Consider the following 19,463-nt stretch of genomic DNA (forward strand, 5'->3'; position numbering starts at 1 on the left):
TGGACTGTAGCCCACCAGGCTCTCTGTCCATGGGAGTCTCCAGGCATGAATACTGGAGTTGCCATGCCCTCCTCCAGGGGATCTTCCTGAGCCAGGGATCGAAACCGAGTCTCTTGTCTGCTGCATTGGCAGATGGGTTATCACCAGCACCACCTGGGAAGCCTTTGATTCTGGGGTATCAGGAAGCAAACAAGGCAGTAAAAAGTCACAGGGCCAAGATCTGGAAAAAGAAAGAAACCCAGAGGTTTCTTTCTGGGGCTACTTTCTCCCTAAAGGAGCTGGTGATACAGCAAAGATGCTGAGCAGAGCTGTTGACAGCCGCTGGATCTAAGGAGGTCAAAACAAGGGCCACCAAGAGCAGGGGGGTTGCCTGAAAAATGCCTCATGCTTTAGGCTGGGGCCCCAGATGGCTTCACCCCCAAAGTATGAATGAACTGGAAACAGACAAGTGCTCCAAGGCACTGCAAATCGTCTCAGTCCCTGAAAGTCAATTAAAACAACTCGGTTTGCAGGATCACAAGCCATCTGCCCAAGGTACACATAATCCTCATGGAGCAAGTTAACCTCATTCTGCCTCAAATTAGTTCTATAGATTTACAGATAAAATAAGTGGCACTTAATTTTTTCCAAGTAGGCAAGGAGACAATACTAACAAAAACTGAGAGAAACAACAGACAATAGAAATAGGCTCACAGAGGCTCCTCATTAGGGAGTTACTGAACTTAAACTATACCTGCTACTGCTGCTACTAAGTCACTTCAGTCGTGTCCGACTCTGTGTGACCCCATAGATGGAAGCCCACCAGGCTCCCCCATCCCTGGGATTCTCCAGGCAAGAACACTGGAGTGGGTTGCCATTTCCTTCTCCAATGTGTGAAAGTGAAAAGTGAAAGTGAAGTCGCTCAGTCGTGTCCGACCCTTAGCGACCCCACGGACTGCAGCCTACCAGGCTCCTCCATCCATGGGATTTTCTAGGCAAGAGTACTGGAGTGGCTTGCCATTGCCTTCTCCGAAACTATACCTAGTTTGGTCAAATACATAAAAGACAGGCAATATTGATAGAGAACTAGAAATTATTTTTTAATCATTTTCTATTTTTATCCCATCAATTTAATTCTTAAAATGCAAGGTGCTACAGTTCCCTATGCAGGACAACAGATGAAAAGCAAGCCAAGAATGTTCTGGAAAAAGCCAAAAAGAGGTGACTGTGCCACATTTAAGGATGCTGGTCTGAGAGTGTTTTGGCAGTAGTGAAAATTGGGACACCATCCCAATTTCTAGTAGCAAATTTGTTGCTGGTTTGTAAGATGCAATTAAAAATAGACACCCCCTGAAAACTCAGCAGATTCTTATCTTAAAGGGCTTTGCTCCTTTGAACAGGAACCAGTCTCCCTCTTCGCTTGTATCTGCCCAGACCCAGCTCTGCCCCTGGCCCAGAGTAGTCATGGCAAAAAAAAAGAGAGAAATAGCAGCATTTGAGTATTTGTTTTGTGCCAGTCCCCTGCCAAGGGGTTTCCACACATTGTTACATTATTTACAACCCATTTGAGATGGCTATGACTCTTTTCCCATTTTACAGGTGGAAAAACTGAGGTCTGGAGGACCCATGGATCACGTTCAAGGTACCCCGGTCACCGTACACCAGAGCCCAGAGTGAAGCCAGGTCTGACTGCTCCCAGAGTGGGCCCCACCCCCACCTGCTCATTGTCGGGGTGACCCCTGGACGCCTGTAGTCAGAGGAGGCCTTGAAGTTCCCTCTCCACACTCACTGAACACCAGCCACATCCAGGGCCCCAGGCTGGGAGAGCTGAAAGACCCAAGGCCAAGGCTTAGCCGAGTGAAAACACTTTAATGGACCGAGGTCCTGTCCACTTCCTGTTCTCTCTCTTCCTCTTCCCCACTCCCAGAGCTCAGGGCCCGACACAAAGATGCAGATGCGAAGACGCCCGGCCACATGCGTGGGGCTGAAGGGGCAAGGGCCACTGTGCAAACCATCTCGTGGCCACCAGATGTGTCCTGGGAAAGCTGGGCAGCTGTCAAAGAGGCTCCTTCTGGGGTGCCGAGGGTGAGCCCCCACTGCAGCCCACACCCTAGGTCCCTTCCTAGGAAGCCAGTGTGCAGAGAAGGGCAGAGGGGCAGCAGCCTAAGTCCCAGCCCAGGGTGTAGGCGGGGGCTTAGCTTTCACACGGGCCTCCTGCACTCCTGGGAGCCAGAAATCCAGGCCGGGGTCTGTGGAGGGATGGTCCCAGTGCCCTAGGAGTGGAGGGCTCAGGGGCCACGAGGCAGAGCCTGCAGTTGGCCCTGGCGTGCTTGGTGGCTTTACCTGATCAGCGTGGCAGGACAGGAGGGGTCTCAGGGTCAGCAGATAGTGGGATAAGGTAAAGAGGGGACCCAGGGGGAAAGGGTTTCCCAGGGGGAGGAAGTGAGGGCCAGGGAGGGAACAGAGCAAAGAGGGCAAGTAGGGGGCCAGAGGAGAGGAGGGAAGTGAGCAAGGAGCTTGGAGAGGCGCAGGGAGGGGGGATGGGACAGCGCGGGGTTGGGCAGGGTCTCTGTCCCCACCAGGGGCTGGGGGGCTCCTCTCGTGGACAACAGGCTCTCCCTGGTGCTGATATACTGCAGGGAGGAGGAGAAGGGGGGCACCTGGGGGATCCTGTTGGCTCTGAAGTTCAAAAGAAGCTAAGTGTGTTTTGAGAATGAATGAATGAAGCGGTCATGAGCAGAAAGTGGGGTGCAAAGGGAGTAGCAAGAGGGTGTCTGGTAACTGGAGACAGGGGACAACCCAGGCCTGGATGCCAGCCTGGGCTCTGGCGGCAAAAGTGACAGAAGTCCTCTGGTCCCAGCCAAGTCAGTGGGAGGCAGGCAGCCCCGTGTATCACCCTGCGGCCATATCCGTGCTGTGGATTAAGAACCAAATGGGAGAGGGTGAGGAGGTGGGAGGGGAAGAGCCGAGCTCAGGCCTGTCCGTCCCGGCCACATCCCAGAACCTTCCTCCTGAGCCCTGGGGACCCCAGATCCCAACCCTTCCCTTCCCGCCCCCACCTGTGGCACCAAGGAATTACGGGCTTGGGAAAACTCACTCACTGGGGTCCTAGAGCTTCAGGGAGGTGACCCGGGGGATGTGGAAGAGCTGCGTCTCCTCGGAGCTGGTGGAGCTGCAGCATTGTTGCAGGGGATGAGTGTGTGAGCCCCAGGCCCAGACCCTCAGCCCCGACACAGGAACAAGCCCAGAGCCCAGAAGAGCAGGGTTCCCCAAAGCTATGAATTGTGGGTATGTTGCAGCAAGAAGGCTTCAGGGCAGACACATGGAAGAACTTTCTGGCCCTGGAGCGCCCCAGAGTGTGTGACTCTTCGGGGTTAGGCCCAGGCTTCCCTGGCCTGGAGGGGCGTGTGTCTCAAGAATTAGGGGTGGGCATCAGGGGGCCGGCCCAGCAGCTGGAAGGGCTCCTTCCTCAGCCTCTGCCCCTACCCCTGGTCCTAGCAGCCTCCTCACCTGAGGCGTTTCCAGATGGGACGGAAGTACTTGGAGGTCTTGATAGCAAAGACAATGCTGGGGATCAGGAAGAAGGTGCACCAGCCCAGGCAGAACCAGAAGGCGTTCTGGGCCAGAAGATGCGGGGTCAGCACGCTGCGCTGGGAGTGGCGCCCACCCACACGGCTCGACACCCCCGCCCCCACAGGCTCAACGAGGGGCGCGGGGACGCAACCTCAGGCCTGAGGGGAAGGACCAGGGGGTGGGCGCACGCTGCCCCCCGCCCCCGGTGGTCTCCCGGTCCACAAGCCCTGGTGAGCTGGGGCAGGGCGCTCACCCAGGGGTCAGCCACCATGTCACACAGGATCACACGGCCACTGTCCAGGGCTCCGGAGAGGGGCTGGCAGGTGGCAATGTGCTGAGTCACCTGCGGTGTCAACATGAGGCAGCTACATGCCAGCACTCCCAGACCCACGCGTGTTCAGAGAGAGGTGGCAGGGACGCGGGACGGGCCCAGGTAGGGGGACACAGCAATGAGGACCCACTGACATCGGCCTGTCGCTCACCTCCCGTGCTTCCCACCCCATCGCCAGCCGGTGTTAAGCCCCTGCTGTGTGTTCAGAGATGTCCTCCAAGCCACTCACACTGGGAGACAACACATGTGCACACACACACTGCACTGCACACATTCATACCCACACACGCATACACACACACTCAGGGCTAAGTCAGACCCCCTCAGCCCGGCGACTGGCAGACTGCCTGCAGCAGCTGTGATCAGCAAGGGCCCACAGAAGGAGGTGGGCTCTGAGGGCTGCGCTGGCCTCAGACAGGCTGGCGCGGGGACCAGCATGAGCAAGGGCAGGGGGCCGATGGACAGTGTGTCCTAGAGAGCGACGCTGGCCAGTCCCAGCCCAGCCATGCTCGGGCCTCAGAGAAGGCCTGTGGCAGAGGTTGGGGGTGGGCAGAACTCAGCATCCAGATGCGAGGTTTGGGAGTCTGGGCCCAGGGCACCCCCAGGGGCTCTAGGGGGCAGAGGAAGGGAAATAGCTGGGAGCTTGCCTGAGGCCAGGAGGGTCTGAGCCCCCACTCACCTCCTCTCTCACCCAGGCCATGTACTGGGAGAAGTAGCCCATCTCCCGCTTCAGGAAACACTCACTTTCCTGCAAGGAAGAGAGGAGTCCTGGGCTGGTAAGATTCCCAGGGCCAGCAGCCCTGTCCCCCATGCCTGGCACCATCAGGACAGGCTGAGCTTTCCTGGGAGCCCCTGGTGAGGGAGCAGGGCTGGAGAATCCTAGGGTGTGAGGGCCCTGTGCCTTAGCCGCTCAACTCACCTCCAACTCTGAGGCTACCCGGGTCCCTGCCCCACGCCCCCACTCACGTTCCTCAGGATATGGGTGGCCCGGGTCGGCAGCTCTCCTTTCAGGTGAGTGACTCTGTCCAGGACACCTGAGACCTCCGACTGTGGGGGAGGAGAGAGCATCCATCAGGGAACGGCCCCTCATTCACTTGTCCATCCATTAACTCAACATATGACACACAACATATTCAACTTGGGGTGGGGGATGTTAGGCTCCAAGGACACAGAGGCCATATACGGCGGTCCCCAGGGTCTGCCCACCCAGCCCTTCACCTCCACTGGGACAGATCAGAGCAGGCAAGCTTTCGAGTCAGCTGAAAGTCACGTCCTTCCTCCCTCTACTGCCCACTTGCCCCTCCCCACCCTCCCCAGCCCTCCCTAGCGGCCACCTGGAGATGTGGGGCAGAGGATGCCAGTGCCTGGACACTGAGGTTGAGTTTAGCCTGTGAAGGAGAGGTCAGGGCTGGTTAGGGGAAGGGCTAGGTAGGAGGGAGGTTCACAGCATCCCTGCTCCTCTTCCACACCCCCTCCCTGCATCTCTTCTCCAGTTCCCCAACTCCCTGAGCATCCAGACGTACCACAAGGATCTGCTGGGGGAGGACCTTCTCCTGATAGAAGTGTAGGAGCCCTTGGGCCTCCTCCTGCAGCTTCTGCCCCAGGGTAGCATTGCCCTGAGGGGAGATAGATCAGAATGGCACTCTGACCAGGCCAAGACAGCCTCTGCCAACACACCCTTCACCAAACTGCTCAACAAGACACACTGCAGGGCATGGAAAGTGCTGGAATCAGAGGTTGGGCTCAGAGACAGGAAACTGAGGCCTCCTGAAGCTCGTGGACCACATCTGGGTTTGGGGGCCTACCTGAGCCCAAGTTCCAAGTTCAGCCCTCACTTGCTCTGCCCATCATGGGGGAACTGGGGAGGGCTGTCTGTGAGATGTTTCAAAGAGAACTTTTTAAACTCTTAATATTTATAAAGACAAAGTATTCTTTTTCCAGTAGATTTTAAGCTTCTAGAGGCAACTGTCATGACATCTGCTCCCACTGTCCTCACAGTGTCTGATCCTGTGGATGCTACAAGCCGTGTGCACCGAGTAATGCCTGCTCAGCTGCGATGTCAGACCACATCTGACAGCATCTGATCTGATGTGGGGGATAATCTGCTTTAGAGATGAAGGCCCAGAGATGTAGAAAGATTTGCTCAAGGCCCCACAGCCAACTGGTAGTAGAGTTTGAGTCAGAACTGACCCTACAAAACTGACCCTTCATCCCAGTGAGGGGCCCAGGGTCTCAGCCCTTTGTGATGGGGGCCCTCAATCCCCTGCCTTTGCCCTCATCCTATCCCCAATTCATAAGAGACACAGGTTCGATCCCTGGGTCGGGAAGATCCCCTGGAGGATGACATGGCAACCCACTCCAGTATTCTTGCCTGGAAAATTCCATGGACGGAGGAGCCTGGCGGGCTACAGTCCATGGGATCACAAAGAGCTGGACACGACTGAGCGACTTCACACACACACACACCTCCCCAAGTCAGGCACTCTTGCCCATCCCCTCTCTCCCTGGCTTCTGTCTCCAGCCCGCCCAGCAGGGTCGCGCTCCCTTCTCACTTGCATCTGGGACAGTCCCTCCAGCTCCTGGGCCAGCTTCTGCACATCACTATTCACCACTGGCTTCTGGATCTAGAGAGAGACAGGAGAGGCCAAGAGGGGATGAACCCCGGGTCCCCCAACCCTAGAATTCCCAGTATTTCGAAAGTACCCACACCAGCTAAGTCTACTGTAACAACACATCAATCACAGTGGGTTTGACCTGAAATTGTGACATATATGAGACATTTTCCATTAGGAAAGGAGAAAAAAAAATGAGGCACCCTCTGGTGTAACCCAATGGAGAGGCAACTTCCCACCAGCTTTTGTAACAGCAGTGGGTTCAGGACCACGGACAGAGACACCTGTGGTTGGGTGGGGCGCATTCACTCCCCGCCAGCCCGGGGTTGGGGGGTGGGGTGGCACTCTGGGGCACAGGGTCTGGGGACATCCCCAACAGAGGAGGCCCCAGAGACATGTAGGGAAGTCAAGGGAGAGTGGAGGGCCCAGATGAGGTGAGACAGTACCCCACCCCCACCTCCTCTGTAGGCCCCTCTGATCTACCAAGGTCTGGCCTGAGGTGCCCACTGCTGACCTCGGCAAGGAAGCCAGGGTAGTGAATGCTCTCGAGCCCACTGCTCTGCAGAGCCTCCAGGTCCCGGTGGGCGGTTGGGCTCAGCAGGTCCAGATTCTTCACATCCACTTTGAGCTTCTGCAGTTCCTGCTGCAGCTTGACGGTGTACTGGGAGGGAGGGGGCAGGCTGGGGCCATGCTCAGTGGCTAAGCCAGGACCCCAAAGCTTCCATCCTAGGTGAGGAACCCCTCAAGGCCCTCCTTCTGCATATCAGGACACTATCAGCCCCAGACAGTCTCCTAGCAGGTCTCTGCTCCCCACTCTCCCCATCCCAACTCTAACTCACCCTCACCAAGACTCAGCTCTCCTCCAGCACCTGTCTGGCTACTGGACAGCAACACAGACCTTCCAAGGTCACCCAGTAGAAACAGCTTCCTTGGCCCATCTTTATTATATCACCTGTATTAAGGGCTTCATAGCATGCTATTTAATTACTTAACACATAGTATGCTATGTGCTTTGGGCTTCCCTGGTGGCTCAGATGGTAAGGAATCTGCCTGCAATGCAGGAGACCCAGGTTTAATCCCTGAATAGGGAAGATCCGGGAGAAGGGAATGGCTGCCCACTTCAGTATTCTTGCCTGGAGAATTCCATGGACAGAGGAGCCTGGCAGGCTATAGGATTGCAAAGAGTTGGGCATGGCTGGGCAACTAACACACACATGCTATGTGCTTTACTATATCACCAAGTATGCTATTTACTTCTGTGGGTACTTGTTTATTGCCATCAGCCCCATGAGAAGGGCATGTTGCCTGCTCAACTCTGTACCAAACCAGCAGTGTCTAGAGCAGAAGTTCACACGTGATGGGTTCAGTACAAGTTTGTTGATGGGTAAAAATAAACGAATGAAGGAATAGACACAGTCAGCATTTCTAAGATTTGTTGTTGTTCAGTTGCTCAGTGGTGTCTGACTCTTTGCAACTCAGTGCTCGTGGGCTGCAGCACACCAGCGGTCCCTGTCCTTCACCATCTCCTGGAATTTGCTCAAACTCATGTCCTTTGAGTCGATGATACCATCCAACCATCTCATCCTCTGTCGCCCCCTTCTCTTCTTGCCCTCAATCTTTCCCAGCATCAGGGCCTTTTGCAATGAGTCGGCTCTTCGCATCAGGCGGTCAAATTATTTCTAAGACAGTGCAGTTTAAAAAGGGATTCGACATTTTCCAACCATTGCTGGGAGAGAGTTAAAGGGCATGAAATTCAGCCCCAAGTTTCACAGATGAGAAGCTGAAGCCAGGAGGGGCATCAGAGGATGCAGCTCAGCCTACCTCTCTCCATCCCCCACACTGCCTTCCTCAGGGAAGCAAAGGCCCATCCTCTCAGAGGCCAGAACCTTTGGCATCAGTAACGGACAGGTACACGTGTCTCCAGATGGGCAGAGCCCTCCTGGGGCTGGGAAGGCACCTTGTCTTACTTATCTCTGCATCATCAGCTCACTATTACCTCCTTTGAGGACAAGTCCTCCTAAGGCCATATTTGGAATGTTGCCAGATGGCCCCCGAGGGCTGCTCAATCCCTCTGGACCTGAAGCTCTTCTGTGACTTGGATCCTTTCCCTGGACCGGGGCTGAGAGCCTTCCTTCCAGTCAGCGGAGCACGGGACCTCGTCTCAGTGCCCAGGCCCCTCAGAGAAGCCCTCCCTGGCCAGCTTTCACCCTGCAGCCTCCCATCAGGACAGAGTCTGCACAGTCGACCTCCCATCTGATTAGAGATGCTGAAGGGGGTGTTAGGGAAACTGTCCTAGGTTATACAGTTTAAGACATGGAGTTGAGACAGAAAATCTGGACCACTTGGCTATGCTATGCTGTGGGCTAGGAATAGATGGCGAATTCAAAAGGAGTTGGAAGGGGACTTCCCTGCAGTCCAGTGGTTAAGACTCTGCACTCCCCATGCAGGGGGCACAGGTTTGATCCCTGGTTGAGGAACTAAGATCCCGCATGCCCCATAGCATGGCCTAAAAATAAATGCATAAAAATAAAGCAACAACAACGAAAATGCCACGGAAAAAAAAATAAAATAAAAGGGGCAGAAAATCCAAGTAGATACTTAAATATTTTTCAAAAAGGAGTTGGAAGGATCCTGAAGAGGATGCAGAGTCAGGAGTTAGTGTCTCAGGAGGAGTGGAGGCAGGACAGGATGGGTATTTTTACAGCCTCTGTGCACCCCTAGGAGAGCCACACTCACAAAGCACGTCTCCTTTCGTGAAGCAGAGTTTCCTTCTCTTTGTTCTAGAACTATCTTTTGCCAGGGTGAATAAGTTCCTCCAGTTCTACACACCAAGTTCTGGCAAAGTCCAATGGTTAGGGAACAGGCTGGTGGGGGGTCAAATCCTGACATCACCTGTGAGATGTGTGAGCTCAGGAGAGGGGCTGTAGGGAGCCCTACTCTAGTGGTACCCAACTTCATCACCATCATTTTCACTGTCACACCCCTCCCCAACCTCCCCACTCCCAGCTGGAGCATCCCAACCAACACCTGTCCTGGGTCAGGACACAAACCCGAGTCCTCTCCCTCACTGTCACCACCCTGTCTGGTCTCAACCTCAGGTGTGTGCAGTTTTCCTGGGGGCACAGCACTCTGAGCTGATCACAGCCTCCAGGCACTCATGCACCCACCCATGTACTCTGGAGCCCACTCCTTCCCTGGGCTCTAGCCCTGGGCCATGCCCTGAGCTTGCACCTGGCTATCCTGCCCTGGAGGCACCTCCATCGCTCTTGCGAACTTCTCAGGTTGAAGGAGAAGTTTCCTTCATAAAGGCAAGACCAAAAGAGGGGGGACTTGCAGGAGGGGGGTCCCCACTGTGTTCCAGAAGGTTCTCTCACCTCGCTGATATTCAGGTGCTTCTCCAGGTCATAGGAGTCATTGAGCTGCAGGACAGTCCAGAGCACGGCCCCTTGCTTGCACTGCCTGGGGATGGACATGCAAGGTGAGAGCAGGGAGGGCAGGTGTGTCATCCCAACAGGACATCCACCTTAGTGCCTCCTCACACCCCATCCCCCAGCCCAGGCTGCCCACTCACTCATAGGCCAGGAGGATGCTGAGGTTCTTCTTCAGGCCAAGAAGTTGGGACAAGTTCATGGATGGTGGCAAGTTCCCTGGAGTGTCTACAAACTGGGGATGGGGCAGGAGGGAATGGGCTTGGAGCAGGGAGTAGGGGACGGGCCACCCCAGCTTCCCAGGGCCTGGTCCCCTGCCGCCCTGGCACAAAAGGTCCACACCCCTACGACTTCAGCCCCCACCTGCCTCTATCTCTAGTCACTCTCAGGCCCTAAATCCTGGTAGGGACTCTCTCCAGGAATCTCTAGGTGGGTGGTCAGCCTGCTCTTCGGCAGAGGATCTGGGCCAGCATCTCAGCTTACTTGCTCAGTGCAATAGGGAACCACGATCCCCAGTTCCCAGACTTGGTGTTAGGAAACAGAGGGGCTCATGTCTGGGTGCCATCCCTTGCGGTCCCTGCCTGGTGCCTGGGCAGCCTCCCAGGGACTCACTGGCTCTCTTCTCTTACTCCTTATTTGCTGGTGAATTTCCGTCTCTCTTTTTAGCCGTCTCCATCATTCTTCCTGTCCCTTTCGCCCTCTGGCCCCCTCTGGCTCCAAACTTCCTTCTGAACCTCCAGCTCTACCCACGTCTGTCTCCATGCACCTCTGGGCCCCAGCGCTAGGTCAGCCCACCTCGTACAGCTCTCCGCTCTCCCAGCTCTGGCACACCAGCGTCTGCACATTGCCGCCCACCAGGAAGGTGGGGAAGACGAGGAGGATGAGGGGCACAGCGAAGAGGAAGCTGAAGCCCACACCCCTGAGGAAGGTGGGGGACGCGGCTGAGGCAGGCCGAGCGGGGAGGGTGCCCTGGACCACGCTCTCCACCCCCATTCTGCATCCTGGGGCCACCTTGCTCAGTGAGCCGGCCCCAGGGCAGAGCCCTCTGGGGAGGGGACCTCACAGGACGCGGCCTCCAGGGCAGGAGGAAGGACTCAGAACTGGCAACTGCTCCACCTCATCCCACCCCATCCCCACTCCATGCCCTGGCCGGCAGCCTAGAGGAGAGGGCAGCCAGGGCTTCCGGATGAGGGGGACACATGTATACCTATGGCTGATTCATGTTGATGTATGGCAAAAAACATCATAATACTGTAATTATCCTCCAATTAAAATAAATAAATTAATTTTTTAGAAAAAGAGTCAGGGCTGCCGGTCTCTGGGCCGAGGGCACTTGCAGGTGGCCAGCCCCAGGGCTCAGCCTCAACACGACTACCTGGTGTAGCCGCCATGACTCACCCATGGCTCACCAGCAGGGGCAGCCACCTATAGCGTCTAAGTAGGGCCCGTACGACCAACCAGAGCTTCTTTATGAGGCTTGGGGAGTGAAACGCGGGCTGGATCTCACTCACCCCTGGGCCAGGCCCCTTTATGCAGTGCCCAGCCTGCACAGCTGAACGTGGCAGCCCTGGCCTTGGAGATGATCTAGTTCAGAGTCTGCCTCTGGTGCCACCTGCTAATGGCTGGACACTGGGTTAAGAAGGATTCTGAGGCTCAGAGACAAGAGTGTCCACTGATTATTATAGTTAGTAAAGTTGCCATTTCCTTCTCCAGGGGATCTTCCTGACCCGGGGATCAAACTCTCATCTCCTGCATTGGTAGGCGGACTCTTTGCTGCTGAGCCATCATTATTCATCTGGGCTCACAGAGAAAGGCATCCATCAATTACTATAGTGGCCGCCAGTGGGGAAGGGGAAGTGCTTCTTTTTTGCCATTCCTGCTCTAGGCCAACCCTTTTATACAAAAAAGGACACTGAGGCCCAGCTGGGTTATAATTCACCCAGGGCCATGCAGCAACTTGGCCCAGAGCCAGAGCAGAGCTCAGTGTCTTGATCCCCAGGACCGGCTCCTGTCGTCACACTAGGAGCATGAGGATAATGTGCCAGCCCAGTGGGCAGAGACGCTTCCCCTCCCCCCAGCCCTTCTTACGCCATGAGGAAGCGGGCTCCGGCTTCACCCTTGGCTTCCGAGTGGCTGGGGTCCTCTCCGGCAGATAGCCCCCAGATGCCCAGGTTGAGGCCCAGCAGGTTACAGACCACCACAAGCAGGACGACAGAGCACAGCACGCAACCTGCGATCCACCTGCCAAGGAGGAGGTGGGCGTCAGGGAAACCAGCAGGGTCTGACTGAGGACCTACTGGCTGGGGGAGGTGCCGAGCACCGAGGCTGGGGCTGTAGAAGTGACTTCCTATAGGGTCCTCAGGCTCAGATCCCCAGCGTGCACAGCTGGGTCGGGGGCGTGGAGGCCCAATGACTTAAGTGGAGGCAGGGACTTAGTACAAGGAGGGCTGACTAGGGCTGGAAACTGGGCCCAGGCTGGCTGGGAGGCTGACCCACCCACCCCACACCCTCCGCAGGTTTCCAGACACCTGTATCTCTCATATCTCTGCACTTCCTCCAGGAAGGGGCGGCTGCGCTCTTCGACCTCCTCCAGCGCCTGGCTCCAGCGAGAAGCTGCCTCCCAGACTGGGAACGCGTCTCCCATTGTGTTTAGCCCTCTGGGCTGCTCAGCCACCACCTTCTTCAGCTCTGCCCAAAGCAGCAGGGGCTTAAGGGATGGGGAAGACCCCCCAGGGGCCCAGGAAGGAGACAGATAGACAGGAGGAAGCTCTGGGATGCATAGGGATGGTCTAGTGGGCCTGCCCCCCCCAGAGGGCAGCCTTCAGCCTCCCCCACCCCACTGTCCTGCTCCTTTCTCAACAAGCTTCTTTGGAAGGGGTGGGGTGAGGGGCATTCTGGACAGCCCGCCTGGCCCCTGGGCAGGCCCTCACCTCTGACCATGTCGGCCATCTGCAAGGCAGCCAGGATGGGGAGGGCGTTGAAGGTGGTGTTCTCCTGCCGGAACCAAATGAGGCTGTGTCTCTTGCTTTCCACCCAGGGGGCCCAGCTTGGGGGACCCTTGTTTCATCAGGTCCGGAGGGAGGGCATCCCTCATAGTGCTCCCAGCCCAGGAAATCGGGGAAACGCGCTTCCTTTCGCTCTCTTGGTCCTTCTCCCCTCCCTCGGCCCAGGCTGACTCAACTCCCCCAAACACGGCTCCTTTCTGTCTCCACCCTCCTGCCTGGACTATTGCAGTAGACTCCCAGCCAGTGTCTCATCTCTCCCAGCCATTCTGCACAGGACCCTCTGTTTCCCTAAAATCCAGCTCCGGGCTATTCTTCCAGCCTCTGGTTCTACTTCCTTCCTCCTGGAATAGTTTGTTCTAGTCACCCAGCACAACTGACTCACCAGTTCCCCAACCCTGGCATTTTCCAGGCCCTGGGTCACAGGTGCTGACTCACCCTGCACCCTCCCCCCACAGCCTGTCTCCACCCAGGAGAACCTGCCTGTTTTCTGGGGCTCAGGGGTGTGAGCTCGTTCCCTAGCCATCCCCAGCCCACACCTCATGAGGATCCTAGCCCTTTCTTCTGAACTCCAGGCCTACCTCCCCCACCAGACCGTGCATGCAAGGACCAGCATCGTGAGCCTCCAGTCCAGAGTGCCATGTGGTAGGTGAGGCCCTGATTGGATCCAAGCCTGAGGTACAACTGGGCTCCCACCCCAAAAGAGAAGAACTGAGGTCCCTCACTTTTGAGTTCCCAATCAGGTGGGAGAGAAGTCAGGTAGACCAGGGCAGGCACTCACCTCCCAGACCATGCTGCGGAAGTTGGCCTCTGGGACGCCTTTCAGCCGATGTAGGACATGGTCCACGGAGGGCACCTGAAACGGTTTTTTGAGAGGGGGTTGTTATGACAAAGTCCACGAAGAAGCCTAGGAGGGGTCCCTGGGGAAGGATGGGGGCAGAGACCTCTGAATACTCAGTGTCCTCATGTATATGATAGGGACCACCACAGCCCCGACAGCCCTGGATGATAGTGAGAACTCAAGAAGCTAAGCCGGGACTTCCCTGGTGGTCCAGTGGTTAGGAATGCACCTGCCAATGCAGGGGACCCGGGTTCAACCCCTGATCTGGGAAGATCCCACGTGCTGTGGGGCAACTAAGCCCGTGTGTGCTCCGCAATGAGAGAAGCCACTGCAGCGAGAAACCCGTGCACAGCGGGAGAGCAGCCCCCACTCACCACAGCTAGAGAAAAGCCAGAGCAGCAGCGAAGACCCAGCACAGCCAGAAGCAAAAGAGAAACAAAAAACTAAACACAGAAAAGAAGTTAAGTCACATGGGGCTCACGGCACACAGCATGGCACAGGATGACGGTCATTAACCCCAGGTGTGTGGAGAGAGGAGGGGCCGCTGGGGAAAGGGACTGGGTGTTCGCCTCTGAAGACACCCGGAACACAGGCTGCCCGGGACGTCTGGAGCCGCGGGCAGAGCAGCCCCCTTCGCCCCAAGAGGACTCAGCCTTGGGCCAGCACCTGGCTGAAGTCTGCTCCCAGCTCCAGGGTGTGGCTTTTGTCCAGGACCCCTGCACAGCCCTGGCAGTGGGGCTCCTGCAGTAGTGCCAGGAGGCGCTGCCGGTGCCCATGGAGAGCTGGTGCCAGGGCCTCCTGCCCCTCCTGCAGCTCCACAGAGGTGGCGTTCAGGCCTCGGAGGTGGTCCACAGAGACCTGCAGGGCTGAGAGACCCACATCCAGACTGAGGGGGGGTCTCTGCTGCTACCAGCATCTTCAGAGGCCTTGGGGGAAGTCAGAGCATCTTTCCCTCCCCCAACCCAAGGGCCCTGCTGGTCCTTGATCTCTGTAGTTTTAATGGAAGCGGCCCCAGGGCACATGAAGCCAGGAGTGGACAGAGAGTCCAGAATGGCAGGGGTGGGGCCCACTGAGGTGGCAGAAGAAATGTAGGGCTGGGCGAGGGTGGGGCCAGGCCCCCTGGAGACACTCACCCTGGCCCAGGCTGAGCACTGAGGCCAGCGCCTCATACACTGTGCTCTTGAGCTGGGAGTGGATCGCCTTCCCGATGACGCTGCCGACACCTGGAGAGCACAGGGCAGCTGCAGGGCGGCCCTGGGGCCTCCCCACCCTCCCTCCGCATCCCCACCCTCCCTCCGCCTCCCCTTGGCCTCTCTGGGTGCTCGGCGGTCGGCGGTCGGGGTGCTCTGCAGTGGGGTGAGTGCCATGCCGCCAGGCTGGGCCCGATCCCCACCTCCTCAAAGGCGTGGATGAGGGGATGAGAGGGCCCCCAAGGCAGAACCCAGCCCAAACCCTCACCATTAAGTTCCTTCAAGACTTGCTCCTGAGGAAGGGAAAACTGCTCTGCCACGGCCTGCAGCTCCTAGGCAAACACAGGGCCAGAGGCTGCTCTTCCCCATACAGAACAGCCCGACTCGCATGCCTTCCCCGGCCCTTCCTCCCACCGTCCCTGCACCTGGGCGTCCATCCTGAGACTAGCAAGAGTGTGGTTATGAGCATGACTCCCCAGCAGGGGGCAGTCAAGTGCACGCTGGAAGAGGCACCCTTTCTAATGTGCAGGCTAAGCAGGAATTTGCAGGCCCCACCCTACTCTGTCCCGCCCACCTGGGGGCATGTGGGGGTGAGGGGCTACTCGGTGCTCACCTGGGGGACCTCGGAAACCAGGCCCCGGAGGCTGAGCAGAGTCTCCGGCACAGCATCGGCACTGGGGCCCATCTGCTCATGCATGTGCTGGTTGGTGACAAAGGCAGTGACCACACCGATCCTGCGGGGATGGGGAGAAGTAGGGGGCTGCTGGCTGGATGCCCATGGCCCCTGGGGCCTTGACCCACGCCTCCCGCCTGACCTGGGCGCCGCTCACAGCAGCACGAGGGTGGTCAGCAGCAGGAAGGTCACAAGGACAGCACGCTCGCAGGCCATCGTCCTGTGCTCCATCTTTACTTGGCCCCCGCAGCGGCGACGGCAGCGCAAACAGCAGAAGCAGAGCCCGGCTGTTGGCATCGCCAGCAGGTAGAGGCCGGTGATCACAGCGCACACCACGTAGCCAGCTTGGTACCGCAGCACCTGTGCCAGCGGCGAGGCATGAGGGGCTGTGCCGCCCCTCCCTCCCCAGCCCTCTGCCGCCTGACATCAGAAGCGGGTGGGGGGCAGGGGGCACCTTGCCCACATCTCTTATCTCCTTGCGAGGGGCACCGTGTCCTTATTGTCATTTGTCGCTAAGTCATGTCTGACTCTTCTGCGACCCCCATGGATGGTAGCCCACCAGGCTTCTCTGTCCGTGGGATTTAGCAGAGAAGAATACTGGTCTGGATTTGCCATTTCCTTCTCCAGGGGATCTTCCCAATCCAAGAATCAAACCTGTGTCTCCTGCATCGGCAGGCAGGTTCTTTACCACTGAGCCACCGGGGAAGCCCCATATTGTTATTTCAGTTCAGTTCAGTTCAGTCGCTCAGTTGTGTCCGACTCTTTGCGGCCCCATGAATCACAGCACGCCAGGCCTCCCTGTCCATCACCAACTCCACATCTTACAAATAAGGGAACGGAAGTCCAGGGAATTGAGGCTCCCTGTCCCAGGTGGCGCTAATGGTAAAGAACTCACCTTCCAATGCAGGAGTCATAAGAGATGCAGGTTCGATCCCTGGGTCGGGAAGATCCCTTGGAGGAGGGCATGGCAACCCACTGGAGAATGCCATGGATGGGAGAGCCTGGTACACTACAGTCCATAGGGTCACAGGGTTGGACACAACTGAAGCAACTCAGCACGCACGCACGCCAACCCCACAGTGACTTACGGGCAGAGTTGTGGTTTGAAATCAGGTCCGTGGACTGCTCATAGAGAAGAGGAAGCGACGCCTGAACCCCACCCTGGGGGTCACCCAGCCAGGTGGGCTCAGCATCCTGCCCCAGATGCTCACACCTGAACGCCCTCCCCCAAACCGCCTCCACGCTCACCTCATCCACCTTCACAGAGGCCGGCTCATTCAGCAGGGTCTTTATCAGCTCTAAGGAAAGAGTCAAGCTGAGTCTGGGGGCAGCGGCCCTGCCTCTGTGTCCACCCCTACTGCCAGGCGAATCCCTCTCCAGAGGGGGTCCTCCTGCCACCTGGCCCCCTCAGAGAAGGCAGTGTCACCACAGACCAGTGTCCACCTACACTGGCCTCCGCAGGGATACAGGAGGGTATGTCTGAGGGCAGGCCTGGCCCAACCCTCCCTCTGGGTCCCCCGGGTAGGAAAGCAGCAGGAAAGCAGCAGGAAAGCTGGTTAAAAGCAGAGAACTGGGCCTGGTCTAGCAGCCCTCCCCGCTAAGAGTTAAGGGACAGGCTGGGGGGGGGGCGGTGGGCGTCGGCCGTCCCTCCTGGTCTTTGCAAGCCCCCTGCAACACCAGTCCCAGAGAAGACCTCAGCTGGCTCTTTGAGAACTTTGAATATATCTTCCTCTACACTAGGGCCGAGAAACGGAGGCTCAGAGAGGAACAGGGGATTGCCCAAGGTCACTCAGGAAGGTGATGCTCTGGGAGCTTCTGGGGAGGAAGACGGGGTGGGGAGAGAGAGCTGGGGACCCTGCTCTCCAAGTGGCCGCCGAGGGTGGGCGCGCCCCGCCAGGCGATTACGGTGAGGCTGGGGACCCAAACTCGTCCAGGCTCGTCCGAGGGAGGGGTGCACTCACCCGCGGGGAAGGGGTTGAGCTGCACCACGGAGAGGAAGCCGCGCACGGTCCCATACAGGGAGTCCAGAGGTCCCGGGGTGCGGACGCGGGGGGCCAGCCAGCGGGCCTTGGTCGCCGGGGCGAAAGCCAGGCGCTCCGCCGGGCCGAGGGCCGTGCAGCCCGTCGCGCCCGCCCCCGGGAGGGCCAGGACCGCCCCCAGGCCCAGGCGCAGGAGGGCCGCCAGGAGGCCGGGCGCGCGCACCATGGGGTCGGCCGGTAGGCTGCGGTGGGCAGACGGGTTCAGGGAGCCGAGAGTGCGAGCGGAGCACGGGGCAGGCCGCGCATCCTTCACCCTTCTCCGTCCCGCCGCGCTCCGCTCTCCAAACCTGCCCGACAGGTTTGGGCTACCTGGGCACCCGCCCGAGCGCGGCCGGGCCAGGGGTGGAGGCCTGGGCTGGGGGTGGGGTGAGGGTGGGGGCAGGGCCTGCTCCGGACCCTCCCCCCAGCGGCCTCGGGTGGTAGCCTGGGTGCCCTCTGCCCTCTCCAGACACTCTTGGGAGGGCTTAGCCTCCGAGCTGAGTTGGGGCGCGCACGTCAGTACCTCTGGATTATGGAGGATGGCCCAATTTCAATGATTATATTCAGTGCCCAGGCTCAGAAGCCAAATTTGGAGCCTGGGAAAATAGCCACCAGGTGAAGGACTGCAAGGGGTGGCAAGACCAGCCACCCGGGCCCAGGAACCAGGTTCCTCTCTCGGCTGCCCCTCGGGCCTGTTCTGTTGGCTCCAGCCATGCCTGCACCCATGCCAGGTCAGTCTGGAGCAGAGAGGCCACCAGGCTTTGTCCAGGGAGGCTTTCTGACGAGTCACTCGGATGGGTACAATCCTTTGGGAGGGTGAATCCTGGCAAAGGTGTGCCCTTTAGCCCAGCAATGCCCCATCCAGTCATCGGCTGAAAGAGCTGTCAGGAATATGCCCGGAGATGTGTCTGCACAGGCTTCTGTTTTGTCAGTGGCTGGGAGCCCAGTACGCAGAGGGCGCCCACAGCTGAGCAGGTTGGAGGAAACATTTGCTAAATGGATGGATGTTCCTGGCAGCATTATTCACAGTCCCGGAAACAGCCCTGATGGCACCATCATTGGGTGGTGGAGAAACTGGCAAAAGGAGCATCTCACACACTGGGCTGTCAATAAAGAAAATGATGTGGAAATGGCTCTTTTGAAAGGTACTCAGTGTCTTAACAAGTGTGAGTAGCTGATGACAAATAGCGGGGTACCTGGAGTGAAGGCATAAAACCATGATTGTCTCCAAGTGGAACCTCGGGCAGTTTCTAATTCTCTTCTGCTCATCTGCACTTACTAATGTGTGTGCAACAAACATGCGTTACTCATGTTCAAAGAAGTATAAGAAGTTTGTGAGTGGCCATAGCAGCCACCATGGAGCCCTGGAAGGAGAGGATGCACCTGTCCATGGGATCCCCCAGCTCAGGCTTGATTTGTGGCGTGTGTGAGGGGAATAGGGGTTTGGGCTGCTCATGGGGGTCTGCGGTAGAGAAGTGACTCTAATTTTATTTTATTTTTTCTTTTAAAACATATTTATTTACTTAGCCACACCAGGTCTTAGTTGCAGCATGCAGGATCTTCCATCTTTGCTGCAGCATGTGGGATCCAGTTCCCTGATCGGGCTCAGAGTCTTAGCCACTGGACCACCAGGCAAGTCCCCTGAAGTGCCTTAAGCTTAAGCCATGGCTGGGCCTGCGGCGGAGCCCCGACCAGTCCCGACTGCTATCCCCGCAGAGCTGGGGGTTAAGAGGATGCAGTTGTGGAAAGAATAGTCTAATTAATAACAGGGTGCAGACAGGAAATGGAACCTCATCAAAGGGTGACTCAGAGATGA

At 57.6% G+C, this 19,463-nt stretch overlaps 1 protein-coding gene across 2 annotated transcripts; it reads right to left on the minus strand.

Annotated features, from left to right (window-relative positions):
* Positions 1 to 1,828: 1,828 nt before the first annotated feature.
* PROM2 (prominin 2) lies at positions 1,829 to 17,948 on the minus strand. Of its 2 annotated transcripts, none has more exons than XM_055400414.2 (24): positions 17,591 to 17,948; positions 16,878 to 16,927; positions 15,787 to 15,989; positions 15,570 to 15,690; positions 15,225 to 15,288; positions 14,900 to 14,989; positions 14,433 to 14,632; positions 13,707 to 13,781; positions 12,854 to 12,917; positions 12,452 to 12,611; positions 12,012 to 12,164; positions 10,719 to 10,842; positions 10,067 to 10,158; positions 9,870 to 9,954; positions 7,010 to 7,156; positions 6,436 to 6,507; positions 5,407 to 5,499; positions 5,218 to 5,271; positions 4,850 to 4,930; positions 4,563 to 4,631; positions 3,806 to 3,895; positions 3,490 to 3,596; positions 3,081 to 3,151; positions 1,829 to 2,893 (listed from the first exon to the last, which is right to left on the minus strand). In XM_055400414.2, exons 1-23 carry the CDS (start codon positions 17,832 to 17,834, stop codon positions 3,088 to 3,090), a joined length of 2,502 nt encoding a protein of 833 aa, XP_055256389.2. In that variant the 5' UTR covers positions 17,835 to 17,948; the 3' UTR covers positions 1,829 to 2,893; positions 3,081 to 3,087. The 2 variants fall into 2 exon arrangements, with proteins under 2 accessions (XP_055256389.2, XP_055256390.2); XM_055400415.2 differs by having other exon boundaries at positions 3,077 to 3,151.
* Between the last annotated feature and the right edge of the window lie 1,515 nt (positions 17,949 to 19,463).

Source organism: Moschus berezovskii, chromosome 11, assembly GCF_049115385.1.
Source record: "Moschus berezovskii isolate FMDL1 chromosome 11, NW_MosBer_1.0, whole genome shotgun sequence".
NCBI classification, from domain to species: domain Eukaryota; kingdom Metazoa; phylum Chordata; class Mammalia; order Artiodactyla; family Moschidae; genus Moschus; species Moschus berezovskii.